The following is a 15,709-nucleotide window of genomic DNA, read 5'->3' as shown; positions in this document are numbered from 1 at the left end:
TGACTAGCCTCCATAAGCCTGCTATGGAGGCTACATTAAACAATGAAATTAACGTGGTTTATATGATACAAGGGAAGGCTGAGTTGTGATGTTTTGTTATTGTTGTTGTTGTTGTTTACATGGCAGGTCTCCATATCCCCACTGAGAAGTCCGAATGTGCGCTGGCTACCACTCCTGCCTGAACACAAATCTGGGAAATAAAAAGATAAAAAAACTTACTTGCATCAAATGATACCGATCTAACACACACAACTAAGACATACAATATTTTAGTTTCATTGTATGTCAATGGTTTGAGTTGAACATTTTGCTTGTAATACAATTGTTTAGCATGAACTAGTTTGCATGTACATCCCATTCAACCATTTTGAATTCTGAAGCATTTTACGTTAAAATTATTGAATCATTTAACTAATCTATAACATATAGATAGACTGTAAATACATATGGCAAAAGAGTATTCTCAAATTGAATGTAAATTGAAAACTTACATCAGCCACCTCTCCTTTGGTCTCTGCCAGGGTGCAGATAGCAGCAGGCTGGCTGCATGGTTCATGAACCTGGGAAAAATGTGAGAATCATATATTTTATTGCCATTTCCATTTCATACATACCTGGTAGGTACTTTAGTTTTCATGGTACCTCACTTAAGCTCATTGTACACAAGAAAAATCATTCATTTGACACTTTTGTGAGCTCTAAATGTTATTTTTGCCAGGTGCTCCTTTGATCATTGCAGGCTTTCTAGAAACTGTTTGACAGCTAAAACTCAAAAGACCAGCTGAAACCCTCTGGTAGCAAAATCTAAGAGGGCAGCTAATCAGAAACATGCTAACAGACAGGCTGATGCTTAGCTGACTGGGCCAAGTAAAACAACCCTAAGCGCAGCGTGCAAAATACCCACTTGCACACTTGCACATTGCAACCACTTTTTGCTTGGTGCAACTTACTTCTAAACTCAGGTTGCACAGGGTGCAACTTAGATTTTGAGCCCAGAACTCGTGTTGTTGTCAATTTACTTGGAAGAAATAAATGGACTGAGGCAGCTCTGTTTCATATCAGCCAAAAATGTTTATTATGTATGTATGTACAGTGTATGTATTGTACTTTTTTTTCAGAAATTAGTGAATTGTAGGTGGTGCAACTTGAAATTCAGTTGTGCAACCTATTTTTGCCCCAGGTTGCACACTGTGCAACCTGGCTCAAAAATGTATTTTGTACACTGAGCCACAACTGGTTACTGCCTACTGGGTTACTTATTGGTGGAAATATAATGAAAACATCTCATTGATGAAACATCAAAAACCTATAGGAAGACCTACCTTGATAGTTTTGTCAGTTGAACAAGTGTAAAGTCCTCCCAGTGTGTAGTGGACACCTGTTACTTTGTTACCATGGGCCTCTATAGTCTGGACGTAATACAAATGTTATTGATAAATAGACATCATCATAAGGCATTGAAAAGGGAATCTGCAAAAATTTGGCCAAGCGAAGAATATGATAATGTCAATTCCTCAGTTAATAAAGGACTTTTAGTTTTATACAATATTATCGTATGTTGATTTGATGTGGACAGGGTAATACAAATGTTTAGGGATATCTTTTCACTTTGTCTTCTTGGAATGCTCTTAGAAGTTACTTCAACGTGTTGGGCAAAACATATCTCAAAATCAGTTAAGAAGCTTAATAACTTTGATATAGAGTTATGATGAACGTTTTTGCTTTTTAAGACATGTTTAGATCATCAGCAAAACTTGTTCCAAACTTGCATTGTGTCTAGCATCAAATAATGACACCCAAAGAATTGAAAACATCCATTCTTATGAATGGAACACTTACTTCCATTTCTTCGAATCCCCCGTCCCCCGTGCTGTACATATGTACCTGCCCTCTTCTGTCTCCTAACAACAGCATGCCACGTCCATACCACATAGACATGCAGAACTTCTCTAACTAGAAAAAAAAGACAAAAATTAATACATTGTACTTACCACTTAATCAATACAATACATTGTATCAACAATCATAAAGGCGACAATACATTGTATCCAGTTTTAGAAACTTGTTCTCTTGATTAATGAAAAAAAAATGAAATCACTTATTTTAGTTAAACTCTTATCTTCATTTACAGTTTCTACAGTATGTTATCCACAAAATCAAATTTTGAGCATCTTAAGTTAGATAACCTGAAGCCGGCATCCAATACTGTCCAGCTAAACTCTCACTGCTAAATCAGTTCAGAGTTATAGTCTGTAAAGACTGAATGACAGTAGTTCTTAAATCAGTCCAGATATATGCAGCTTGGCTGCTACTAGGGCTGGGTACCAGTACAGAAAATTCAGGTCCAGGTCCGGTACAGGTCCAAAGGATCAGGTCCAGGTCCGGACCTGAACCTGGACCTGATGCAGTATGACTCATACCAATGGTCCATTTCGCTACAAAGAATCTGTTTGGTGGAGTATTAGACTTTATTACACTGGCGTTTTAAAATCCTACAACGCAAACTCAACTGCACCTGTACGATTGGCTGTAAACCTTGGTAGAAATTACTATAAACTCCACTTTACTTCACTCTTGTTATTTTCTTCCACCTGCAAGCGCCAAAACGTGTGAACGCCTGATAAAATAATCTGTTCATTTTCTAATCGGTCCAACATCCGGTCTACCTAGTTTTTTCAGGTCCGTTTTTTCTGGACCGGTCCAATAACAAAAACCGGTTTTGTACCGGTACGCTGTACCGATACCCAGCCCTAGCTGCTACAGTACTAGTGGTTCGGGTGGCAGGGAAGGAGTGGCACCTGGCATAAGTCAGTCAAGAGATGCAGCTTGTACTGTTCAGCGCAAACCTGGTATGTTACACCATGAGGTTTACCAGGAATGCAATATTAACAACAAAAAAAACAAAAACAAATAAAACACCTGTATGGACTTGTAGACCTGACACGCCCGCCGGTCCCAAACCTTCACAGTCTTGTCCTCACTACAGCTGATGATGTAATCTTCATCTGCCGCTACACACAGGACCGGCTTCTGGTGCTGACGGAGGGTCGTGATTGGCTGGTAGTCCGCTGGAAAAACACATGCAAACACTGAGCATTTTACAGTAAATCATGTTCTTTTAGCCTGACTAAAATCGTGATCCTAGTGGCTTTAGGCTTAGGTCACATTTCAAACAAGGGGGCCGGCCGGGCAGCATTTGGGAGCAAAAAGAATGATATAATTATATAATTTGATTTTTCGTATCTTAAAACATCCTGGTCGGACCCCGGTTTGGAAATGTGACCTAAGCCTTACAGTTGCCACTACCTAGTTATCAACCCCAGCGAGGGAGAGATTGCGTAAACACAGGCTAATGTTGTTTGAGTTTAACAGATTGTAATACTGACCTGGAAAATTAAAAAAAAAATCAGAGGTTTTTCTATTATATAAAAGCATGAGCACAATTTGAGTCACAGATGATGATGTAGTCAAATGGAGTTTTTGCCATGCATTCGGAAGGTTGTGAGTTCGATCCCTAGCCGAGGCCTACCAAAGAGTTTGCAAATGGGACATGTAACGGTTGCTTTCTCTGAATTTGAACACACACCACTACCATTAGACTAACCCCCTGTTGAAAGTTGTGTGGCCCAAGGGCTATTGACAACGTGATAGGCACTGCCGTATACACCATGTATGATGTGGAAAAACTTCAAACCACAGCACCTACCCCTGATATCATAGACAGATATTCGCTTGTCGTAGCTTCCCGCGACTAGAATGTCCTGCAAAATCTGGGTACACAAGATGGCGGAGCGCTCCTTGACTGACATGATGAGCTGACAGTTGGCATTCAAATCCCACAGCTTGATGGCGGTATCCCATGATCCCGTGCACAGAATGTTATCCAATGAGGACAGACACCACACCCAGCCCTATATTAGTAACAAAAGTTATAGAATGAAAATTAGTCTGTGATGGTAAACAACATTATGAAGATTTTATATGCTATTTCTGTACACAAAACAATTTGAAAGTAAATCATTTACCAACAAGATGAACCAAGAGACACAATGTTTCATTCCTACCATGACATATATCATATTTCTTGAAATAAAAGAGTCTGACTTTATTCTACAACACTCGTACTTGTAACCTAATACCCTGTATTTAATGGCAATTCAATCTCTATATCTGGAGATTTACTTCTAGACCTTTCGAGTGACATCCATCACTCTTCTTTTACCGGAACCAAATCTCTGATTTTTATCTACTTGTAGAGATTGAATCTTATGTTATTCAATTATCTTAGGAGTCATACCTTCAGTTCTTTATCAATTCATTTCAAAGGGAGCCATGCATTTGCCTTTAAACTAAATTAAAGAATTGTTTTCCTGGATGTCTAACCTTCACAGCCTTACCCTGTGTTGTTCCAGTGACTTGACCACAGCATCATAAGGAACAGGCTCTCCTGGGGTCAGCTTGGACAGGTCCCAAATCTTCGCTGTTCTGTCTCTGGACCCAGATACACACATGGTGCCATTCTGAAGGAATACAACCACATACATGTTTGTACAATATGGTAAAGGTAGTCCCATAGCCTTTTTAACATCATAGGGACAGTGGGTTGTTATGTACTGTGTGTAGAGCACAGTATTGGGAGGCAGAGCTCATCCCTCTCCTTCTACCGCCTTGTACCTTCCCAACTGAAGGCTTGAGGATGGTATACAGGAGGGAAAAAGTCGTCATTGAGAGAGTTTGGTAGTTCGAGGAAAGGTGAAGTTGCTTGAAAAGGACTTTGAGATTGGTAATTGAACAGTATATACAGTCAAACCTGTTTCTATGCATCACTGGGACTCAGGCCAAATTTGACCACTACGACAGGTCAGGCCACTACATGTATAATAAAGACAAGGCTGATAAATTCACTAGTAATGCTGTTGGATTCCACAATGTGGAATGTTAGAGAACGATCAATCAGAATCTCATGCTTGTCATAGGTATATTGGCGGGATAAGGGCATCGCAACAGACAGAAGTAGATGGAGAGCAGCAGTACACACCGGTATGGAGCGGTATAGGGCTGCCCGTGAGAGGTAAGTCCTAGAGGCAAGACAGAGGAAGAAGAAGGGAGTAGAGGGGTCGAATACCGGAGAAGTGTTCACCTGCACTTTCTGTGGAAGAGCCTGCCGTGCCAAGATTGGACTTATAAGTCATCAAAGGAGCTGCCAGGCAAGAACTGTAACCAGTAACTTCAACTGAGGCCCTGACTGAAGCTGTCGACCGTCTCACGAGACGACAAGAGCCGAAGAAGGGCATTGTTACAACATGAGGGTGCAGCACCCTTGTTCCCCTCCATAGAAAAAGCCCTACCTGTATAAGGTGCACAGCATCTACAGTAGCGAAGTGTCCGTCCAGAGTGAAGTGGTGAATGTTCTCCTTCGGGTCGGACCAGAGTCTGTCTGTCTCCTCCCTCTCCATACAGGCCTGCTGCCAGTTAAAGTCATCTGGAACTACACAACATAAAACTTACAAGCAAATGTTATTGTTATATTTAGGCCCATTATGTAACATTAGTACAATAGTACATTTCCCTACCTTTTCTTTACATAGTATTAGTGAGATCAACACTATAGAATTACATACCAATATCTAGAGAGAGAGGTTGTAAAATAAGAAAACATGTTTAAAAAATGTGATCTCCCAAACAGTGTACGTATGTTGTCAGAAAAGTAGGGTTTTGTCTGAAATGGTTTCATAAACTTAGCAGACCTTGTGATTGTGAAGCTTGCTTTCACATAGTTTACAAGCACAAGAAAAATATGAAATACTGTACTATACCAAGTTGCATTTTTTTCACTTTGGAAGTTTCAACATTATATTACATTTTGGTGTAGTTCTGACCTAGTGGGTACCATCCTATTTCTACCAGCGCTTCTTGCACTCACTGGACTAAAGATCTTTTTAGGGCAGCGAGTGCAAGGAGCCTCGGTAGAAATAGGATGGTACCCAGGCTAATTCTGACAACAATGTTCTACCTTCCATCGGTGGGTACTGCTGTCCCCGCGGCCATCTCTTCCCCATTCGGATTTTCCACGTGATCGGCTCCGACACCAGCGCGTGGAAGAACTTGCTGACGCGTCCGAGCGTGAACACAATGAATTTTGGCTCCAGATACCACAGGATGTGCAACAACAGTTCAGGGGGGAGGTTCTCTAACGTTAGGGGCAGTCCACACGGCGAGGGGGGTGGGCTGAGGCTCGCGTTTAGTGACCCTTGCAGAGAACAGATAGAGCTGGCGGTATTGTTCAAAGATAGGGCCCCAAGTGGGGAGGTGGGCACACTAAGGGTTTGGTTAAGACGAGAGGGGGAGGGGGGCGGACTATGACTATCGTTGACCGCCCAACACGGTGCGAGTGGGAGGGTCAGGTCGGCTGCGTCGTGGTCAAAATCCATCTCCGGACTAGAGTCTGGTGAGCCTTTGTCGTCGGAGGTTGCGGTTGGTGGTGACTGGGGCTCTGGTGTTGCAGTGGCCTGTTGAGGCTCCATGTTTGTTTATTGTTTACTGTTTGTTGTTTATTTGGAGTTTTAGAAAGTTGTTGACATCTTGGTCATCCTGTGAAAATAGAAAATGTTTCAAAGCATGAGAAAAAAGCCACAAAAATACAATCACCGTAGACAGAATTCAATACATATGATATGGACAAAAGACGTCAGAGGTCTTCAATGTTGGATTTTAACGTTCCATTCATATGAGAAATTGTAGCTATATTATAGTATATAACATTGACACACTGGCAGGCAAAAAGCAAGTGGAAGGCAAAAGAATAATCAAGATATCAATGAGTAATTTGATCTGCTAATTCAAATATAACTAGTAATCTAATATGCTGATGTCTTAGGCCTTGTAAGTTGTGGGAACCGTTAGTGGGAACCAGTCATAGAATAAAACATTACAGTGATCGCTCGTTATGACATACCAGCTTATATAGTTAGTTATTATGCATGTTGCATACACATATAGGATATAGCTCTACAGTTAGAATTTCTGAGGCTGCTGTTGTCAAATATTTTTTTCTAAACACATGGCAACACAAATTTATTATGGGGTAACTCGAGCGTCAGAATCCCTGAATAGCGATGACGCATGTGTATAACTATAAGGTTGTACACATGCCTTCCCACAGTGCACGGGGATATCGGTAATTATCTGAACCGTATCGGATATACATCGTCTCTAATAACTGGAAATGTATCGGAAAACTGTACGTATTGTCGCCATAGTTTGTGTTCATGTGGAACTGCGTCGGAACTGTGTCGGCCACTTAACGTTTTCCGATACAGAAACGATGACCTTCCGATGGGAAAAAAATTTCTAACACAAATCCGATGGTTTTCCACGAAATTTATCGGAATCACATCGGTTTCTTTTTCCCACAGATTTCCGATGGCGGTCGCCAAGGCAACAAGTAACAGACTTTGCAGATGGGATTTCCCCGCTTGGATGTGGCCATGGCAACACCGCTGAGTGACGTGTAGCCTCTTTATTGGTTACCATGGCTACTGAATGATTGACATCCGAAGCAACCACGTGATCCGTTCCATTATATAGCGTGGAGTGGCGTATCCACATTTCTACGTGCTAAATGTTATAGAATGAAAGCAGAGTTTGTTTTCTCAGCGGTAGCGTTAAGAATATGAATAAATAGCAAAAAGGGAAACTTCAGACGATCCTTTGAAACCAGAAAGTGTGGGTTCGAGCCCTTGGTGCGATATTATTTTGAATGGCAAAATATATTGTTACCATTTTGTTGGGGTAGAAAAACAAAACGAATTCCGAAGTCCCAACTTCCTTTGGAAAAACTTGCCGAAACGGAATCAAGTCCAAAGTGTGAAACTTGCCTACCGGCATCACACTGGGATAGCCGGGAAATATGTATATATGTAGACCCTTGGACCAAACCAGGCAAGCTCGATAGCTCCCTGAGATCAAGGAGGTTGATGATGATTGACAGGGTGGGCCCGAAGGCTCTTCCCCTAGCACCTTACAGGCGATGATGTGTCAAGATTCCAACCACCCACAGGGCAGACATCACGCTTCGGCTTTGCTTCATCAGCGTGAATGCCTGCTGACGCTGTGCGCCAGATGTTCTTAAATGTCGGCATCTTGAAAAGGAGGTGTAAATAGAATTCTTGCAGAAAGTTGTCTATGCTTGCATACTTCAGAATGTGGTTCTTAAAGTGGCCAAATTATGTCTTTTTCACAAAGCTGTACATAAAGAAACTGATTTTAGCGATTTGGACAAGAACAATTGCGTATATTTCATCGTGCGCCAAACCCGTTCACAAAACATGTTTATTATCAGAGCAATTCAATAAATAAAAACATTTCATAAATTATGTTAATGAGGTCCCGAACACAAGTGAGTGTGAACACCACTCATGTATACAGTTGTCTACGCTTGCGTACTTTGTATGTGGTTATTGAAATAAAAACATTACATCTTTTTCAAAAAACTGTATAAAAAGAAACTGATTTAAGTGATTTTGACAATAACAATTCCGTATATTTCATCGTACGCCAAACCCGTTCACAAAACCTGTTTATTATCAGAGTAATTCAATAAATAAAAACATTTCATAAATTATGTTAATAAGGTCCAGTTTATGAGCGTTTTCTCTTGCCTAGCCGTCAACCCAGTTGCTTATCATAGATAGACGGACAGAAAATGAATACCGTACTTTCTCGATTAAAGTACCTTTGTTTGGGAAATAAAAATCGTTTCTGACTGATCTTCAACTTGTTAAAATAAATAAATCAGACAACAGTTCAGCCTTCGTTTCTTGCATGGAATATTTTGGCACCGCTTACGCTAGTTAATGTCTTGTCACTGTCCACGGGCGCGGCTGGTGGAAAAACAAATTCATTTGTGCATGAGCTAGTCTCTCTTTGAGATCTGTCTCGGTGTTTGGTTGCCACAAATTTTCGTTTTACCGGTTCTACATTTGGTTCTACATCTCGATCTTCATGTCTACATTGTCCCCCCAACGACCTGGAGGTCAAGGGACTAGGTAGGTAGGTAGGTAGGTAGTACATTTGGTTACCGGTTCTGCAAGTCTCTCTTTTAGTCAAAAAACAACACGTCTTTTGTGAGTTATGTTTCGGAGTTCGCCACGAAACGCCTGTGACAGAACCTCGTTTATACGTGACAAGTATCAGGTTATTTTTGCTGTCAGTTTTCGCTGATTGGCTGTCAAAAATGATTGAATTTGCGTTAGGCAAAGTTTCAGACAGTCCGGCGCCGGCGGCACGATCTTCAAAAGGCCAAGATCTGTCAATCAAGACTACGCACCGTGGGAAAGTGTTCATTTGTAGTGGCCATCTCGGAGCTGCTGTTTGCTGATATAGCATCAAATCTCATAATATATAGTTCAGTTTTATCCAGATCCCAGACGATCCTCGCTATTTTTGTTACAGCGCTCAAATTTCAATCAAATATCTGGCTATATCAATTGCAATTTGAAGAGTTGTACTCACAGAAAAAATGTGCCGCTAACATGCGTGCTTGTTTACACTTGAGGTACGTGCGGGTCCAACCTTTAACTTGCGTTGTTCTTTATATCTTACCGTATTTTTCTGTGTTCCGTTGATACATATCAAAATGCTGACACAGTTTTTGTAACATCGGATTTTATTGCTAACTTTTTGCACTGCTTTACAACCATATCTTTATGTGGGTAAATAACTCCAACTAAGTAAGTCACAGTTCTGTGAGCTGTTGTTAATCGCACGGCCGCGGTGACCGCGGTAAGAATTTATGTACATGTACAACGTATCTCTTGCGGAAACCTTGTGGCGTCTTCCATACAATTTCTGCGGATGATTTCGGGACGTCCAGAAAGTTTTGTAACTTTACGTATCCTAACTTCTGTGGAAGATTGCACGACGTACTAGTATTGCGGAAGATTATGGGACGGTCTGCTGGCGGAAGAACCGGAACGTCTGCAGAAACTTGAAGCGCATTTCGTGGCCGTTACTGATGACACATATACGATTGTATTATTTTATAAAAGGACTTATGTCATCCTCTTGCGTCAAAATATCTTCATGGATTTCATGGACCCATTGCGACGCACAGTATTTTAAACTACGGTGATTCTGAAAAATTGTTCCGATAGTGCACGTGGTTGTCTGGTTGATCCTATGATCTGTCTTGTACTATTACGGTCCGGCAAATGCTTGACTTTGTCTTTTTTATCAAGTGATAATATCCATATCTTGTTAATAAACTATAGTCTGTGTAAACTGTCTTTGGCTGAGTTCATGTTAACTTCGAAACGTGTTAGTTCCAGGATTAGTGTTAGTATTAGAGAGTTAGTGTTTAAGAGACAAAACGAACTTTTGAGAAAAACAATGAAACAAAAGAACACGAAATCAAACTCAACGGGAACAAAACGGATAAATCAATAGACAATTTAAGATAAATCGGTTCTTCCGTGACAGCACATCTCCATCCTCAAACTTTGACGGTATTGACGAACCTGAAGAACGGGAATACACGACATTAGTCATGATCAACATAATGCACTGGTCAACTAGCCACCGAAAGTGACAGTGGTTAAAAAAGCGGGCACCGTAAAATTATTAATTTCCCTGGTTAAAAAAAAATGTAACGTTAAAAGAAATATGTATGGTAATCAACAAAACAGTATCAACTCTGTAGCTCGTTTACTGATATCGAGATATTCCTACATTATCCTGTTAATCGGGGCCTGACGCCTATCATGACCTCAAGTGACCTCCAGTCGGTGCGTGAAAACCGACACATTTCCGACATCTATCGGGCACGTATCGGAAGGCTGACGGGATCCGCGGGAAAACAATGGGCGGGCGCCATTGATTTGGCCTGATTTCTGGATTTCTGTCGGATCCAACGTCGGAAAATCTGAATGTGAAAATCCGACACAAATCTTACATAATTACGTTACCAACCCGTTAACAACCCGACTTCCCCGTGCACTGTGTCCTTGATCTAAAACGCTGAACAGCACTTATCAGAGCTACCATCTCTATTTTCATGGTCTATGAAATGCCCCTACAACAAGAAAATACCACAAGTCGAAGAAAAACTCATGCATACTTCAAGGCATTTCATCATAACAAATAATTTTCGCAAGTGACGCCCCCCCCCCATCCCTCGCTGTTTTTACATGCATATCCTAATCCTATAATAGTTCTATACAATTTGACACCGATGCATTTACGAAATAATGTCCAGAAATATTGCAGTTAATAGCTGACTTACCACCGAATCTACCGTTCAGCTGTTTTTTTCCAGCATCGTCACAAACTGCAGACCGCCCAACATTCAAATTCAGTTGGAGTATGTAACCTTTGACCTGTTAGATTGCATCATCGGTTACGTCATCAGCCGGTAACTTCTCATCTCCGAGCAGATGTGTGGCAAGATGTAATTCATTTGGCTTTTTGTGGCGTTTTGGACATACTTGATGTGTTAAGGTCTTCTCCGCAAGAAAAGCTCAGTTCTGCTGCAGTACAGAGAAAAGCCGCAAGGGGGCAACATCTACTAAAGTCCTTTCTTCGATTGGTCAAGCCCTCATACCAAAGCTCGTGTATCCATCCTTAAATTATCCCTCGATCAAATATTTCTTGGCGAAGGTAGAGACAGAAACGAACAAGAACTACTGAGACTTGTGTCTGTCCCACTCCCTATGTAGTTACTGAAATAGCCCTTAGTTTGCCAGTCTTTTCAGAATAACAATTTTCGTCCGTTTCAAAAAAAGATAAAGTTTTCGACCATACTGTTAATCTAACAAAGCAGTTGCAAAATGTGACAAAATTATGACGTACTGGTAAATTGCATAAACTAAACTAAATGAACAAATAAACATATCGGAAAATGGATACTAATGCCGTAGTCAAAGAAGAAGAAGAATGTGTGAAATAACAAAAATGAAGAATCCATTGTTCGGTTTAACTTTTAATACTATACTTTGTGTGTTCAGTAATTTGTTCAGCCTTCCTGGCCACTTGAATTTCAAATTATGAAGTTCCCTTTCCTTTGTGTAAATATACCAACACTTTCAGAGATGAGGGACTCAGACTGAGAAATAAAAGACATTGATTGACATAAAGAGAACTAACGTTTTAATAGAGCAATGTGTTATTGTATCAGATGTCATTTGGCTTCTTTGACTTGGCTTTTGTCTGGATCAAGTAACACTCATAGGGAAGTGTGTACAATTTAAAGCCAACAGAAAGGAGAAGAGCAACGAAAAATTAAGAGGAGAACTTGAAAGAACGGATCTACAATGTATTCAACCAAGGAGGTTGAAAGAGGGACTTCTCCTTTGTCTTTGGTTTGTCTCGGCTATGGACAGTCGGTTTGAATAAAACTGGATGGGTACCGTATGCTGTCTTGAAGGACAAAGAAAACTCTATCATTCTATGTCTTTAACAGAGTAGCACATTTTGTGATGCCATCAGTACCACTTGAATATGCGCCACCAATACTCAATGCATGCACGCCACCTTACGTACTTTCTGCACACTGCAGTAATATGGTTTCAAGTCGAGTTGCACTCGGCACACAGCCAATAACTGGAGCGGAACTACGAAAATTGGGCCGGGAACGCGCGGTTCAAAGCGGTATCGGCATTCTTCCCAATCCATCACTACATCTCTACCCTGAATACCAAATGTTACACGGCGTTATTCGGATTCACAGAGCGCCTAGAGCGACGCCGTTTCTAACAAGACTTGATTCCGGAATTTGAAGGAAATCCTGGCCCCCTTGGGCACGCTTGTTGCAGGAAACCTGTCGGAAGGCACACCGCTTTTGGGTGGTATAGTCTAATTTTTTTTACGAAAAACCACTAGTGATTGGTGGTGGTAATGACAAAACGATAACGTTATAGTTTAAGCTGGCTTATTCATTTCTCATAACATCTATTTTTCATTCATCGATCTTGTAGACAAGTGGGATATATTGTAATTCGGTCCCCAATGCAAAACTGAATTAGTCATGGGTCATTCTTAAATTAAAAGTCAATTGAGTAAAGCAAATCTGGGCATAAAAATGGAACAATCCGACAACTATCACAAAAGTAACGCCAAATTGTATTCCGTGAAAACGTGAAAAGGAAATGTAACTAACATACTAGTATATGTCTATGTCACTTCAAAGTAACCGCAGTCAGTTCCATATTTTTGTAGTTGACCTTGTAGTTACCAGACAGTGATAACGTTACATACTAGTATGATAGGCAACAAGTTTTTTTTCCTGTTTCAACAGCAGGGTATATCAAGTTTACAGGAAGGGACTCAAGTGGCGGGGCCAGGGTTTGCTAAAGCCTCCCCCAGCTTTGATGTACTTGAGACATCTCCTCGTACGGGGCCCTTATTTTACGTCCTTCCCGAAATAAAGACAGGTGCAGCCCAAATCGAGATGCCCGAAACAGGGCATTTTTTTAGGGTAGCGAGCATACGGAGCCCCAGTAGGAATCGGATGGTACCCAGGCTAGCTTGTATGGGCTTTACCACAGAATTGTTTGAAGCAAGGAGGTTATTTCCACCTCTATATAACCCCCCCCCCCTTCTGAAGAATAATATCACTGCAAAAGTAAATGAATTTACAGTTTATCAGCATAACTCCATGACACTTCTGTTGTATAGTCATACCCATCCTTCATACAATATTGATTTGTCCCTACTCGTGACGTCGCCATAGTAAGTGGCACGTCCCTGCTCCTGACCTGCCACCTAGCAACAGGTAACGCCTGACAACCGGCGACGCCTAGCATTAGTAGCAATTAACTATATATACGTTTATTCAAGAAACCGCCTTGGTTTATTTGGCTTATTTGTACAATTGAACTGAACGTAATTTGATGAAAATCATGATGTTAGACTTTAAGGTGAGAGTAGCCCCTATCACAAAATATGGTTCGTCCCGACGATATCTTCCACCCCCCAACAATGCAGTGGTACGTCCCTGCTCCTGACCCGAACCCGTAGCTCGTAAGCGTGAATCACAGACGTAGTACCGCTAGCGGCCCGCTCGCAACATACCCGCGTCCGCTCTGCAAACTTCACCTCACGGGAATCATTCTCCTCAGGATTTACTCGACGAGAAAGGAAACATGTTACACAGGCGACTGTGAGCTGTGAAGAACTCTCTCTGGGATTGCACGAGGAATTTTAAGATTCTCTCCAAAGTGTCGTCTGATAAACATGGCGGGAGAAACTCCACAGAGCGTGGAAGTGGTGAGTACTAGTAACTCATTTCTGGACGGTTTTTAGAGATAACGGACCACTTTATCTCTCAGATAACGCAAGGAGGGCGATATACAAGAACTTCTCAGCCAAGCGACTCGAAATCGCTGATATTCTGAGGGAAGAAGTGAGTGTTTTCTGAGGAAATGTTTTGCAAAAAGCGAGCGGGTTTTTGATGTGGCAGTAATCGGGATGTAACGCTGTGGGTGCCGTGTTGAATCGTAGCTTGATTGTTGTCGAGCCCGGTCCCTATAGACCCATCTGTCAACTCCCTGACCTCTTTCCCCACATCCCACAAGCAACAGAAAAGGCTTCCTTTTATCATTTATTCCGCACCACTTTTATGTATCCAAAACGCAAGGGAAACTTTTAGCTATCTGTGTGTGTGTACGTGCGGCTTTGCTTGACTTTTTGACAGCACTTAGTGATTTATCGACACTTTTCTGTAGTTGTCAGTCGGACTTGTCCACGAACTTGCGCCTGGCGTATGTCTTCAGCCTGCCGCTGACAGGCTTGTTTGGATACTTCAAGACTGTTTACTTCTTGTCACCTTTGGGACGCCGGCGTTTCTTTCTTCTTCTTCGAATCCTTGTTTTCTTTTTTTTTATAGACTTCGCCCCCCTCCCCTCACCAAATTGTTGTGCACCTGTCACGTTTGACCACGCCCACAACAACTGCTCGAACGTAAACTGTAAATCTGTATTTTTTTGGGTGCTGTTTTTAGATTTTTTATCTTTCATTGCTGGAGCCAAGGACTAGAGCAAAGTTTAAGGAACGCATAATATTCATTTATAATCATTAAGTGTTTATCGCATGTATGCATTTATATATACACTCATGGGGACTTGAAAAGTTGCTGGTACACAAATACAACATTGCGAACGCCATACGTTTCAGGACAAGTAGATTTATTTCTTCTCATTTGTAATTCACGGGTTAAGAACATCTTTTGTAATACAGTATTTCAATGCTAGACAGTAAGAAGTATTTGCTTTGTCTTTCGTGTGAAAGCAGATCTAGATAGCTTGAATCTAAAGTGGGGTTGATCCTCAAATGTTTACAAAATAGGTCAACCCTAATCAAAGCGCACATTGGAGCTGTGTTGAAATCGGCTAAAATATCAAATGTTGATTTGAGTTTTTGATGATTTTTGAAGTAATAGCATTTCTAAGCAAACCTAACACCTGCATGTGTATTCGTATTTCATAGTGATGCACCCCCAAATATATGCTTTGTAGACGTTGTACTATTGAAGTCGGATTTCAAAGGAAAGTGGTGGCACTAGCTATACCTTCAGGCCAGTCTTTTATGTGTTTTCGTGATCAATTATTTTTTTCTCACTGGGCTACAGCTGGCTCTAATACAAGTACAAAAGAAAAAGAGAACAAAAAAGACTAGCCTATAATTGATAACTCACTCATTGATAAAATGTACCAAA

At 41.1% G+C, this 15,709-nt stretch overlaps 2 protein-coding genes across 3 annotated transcripts in view; one reads left to right on the top strand and one right to left on the bottom strand.

Moving 5' to 3' along the window:
• Nucleotides 1-119: 119 nt before the first annotated feature.
• Nucleotides 120-11,375, bottom strand: LOC118404709 (F-box/WD repeat-containing protein 9-like; the record flags this gene model as incomplete). The annotated part of the gene is given in 10 exon segments (XM_035803975.1): nt 120-190; nt 492-560; nt 1,323-1,409; nt 1,840-1,953; nt 2,920-3,068; nt 3,707-3,911; nt 4,398-4,520; nt 5,349-5,488; nt 6,014-6,591; nt 11,282-11,375. Coding segments are annotated over 9 exon segments (1,469 nt in total), but the record flags the coding sequence as incomplete, so codon positions are not given.
• A 2,614-nt stretch (nt 11,376-13,989) lies between these two features.
• The window catches only part of LOC118404576 (gamma-2-syntrophin-like), a 73,787-nt gene continuing 72,067 nt past the window's right edge, over nt 13,990-15,709 (top strand). Inside the window, exon 1 of one of the 2 annotated variants that reach the window (XM_035803753.1) lies at nt 13,990-14,262. In XM_035803753.1, coding sequence (XP_035659646.1) covers nt 14,230-14,262 — 33 coding nt within the window. In that variant the 5' untranslated portion in view covers nt 13,990-14,229. The remainder of the gene's footprint in view (nt 14,263-15,709) is intronic. The other variant, XM_035803752.1, reaches the window with a different exon arrangement.

Source organism: Branchiostoma floridae, chromosome 17 (genome assembly GCF_000003815.2).
Source record: "Branchiostoma floridae strain S238N-H82 chromosome 17, Bfl_VNyyK, whole genome shotgun sequence".
Lineage (NCBI taxonomy): Eukaryota > Metazoa > Chordata > Leptocardii > Amphioxiformes > Branchiostomatidae > Branchiostoma > Branchiostoma floridae.
This window is presented reverse-complemented; position numbering and strand designations above follow the sequence as displayed.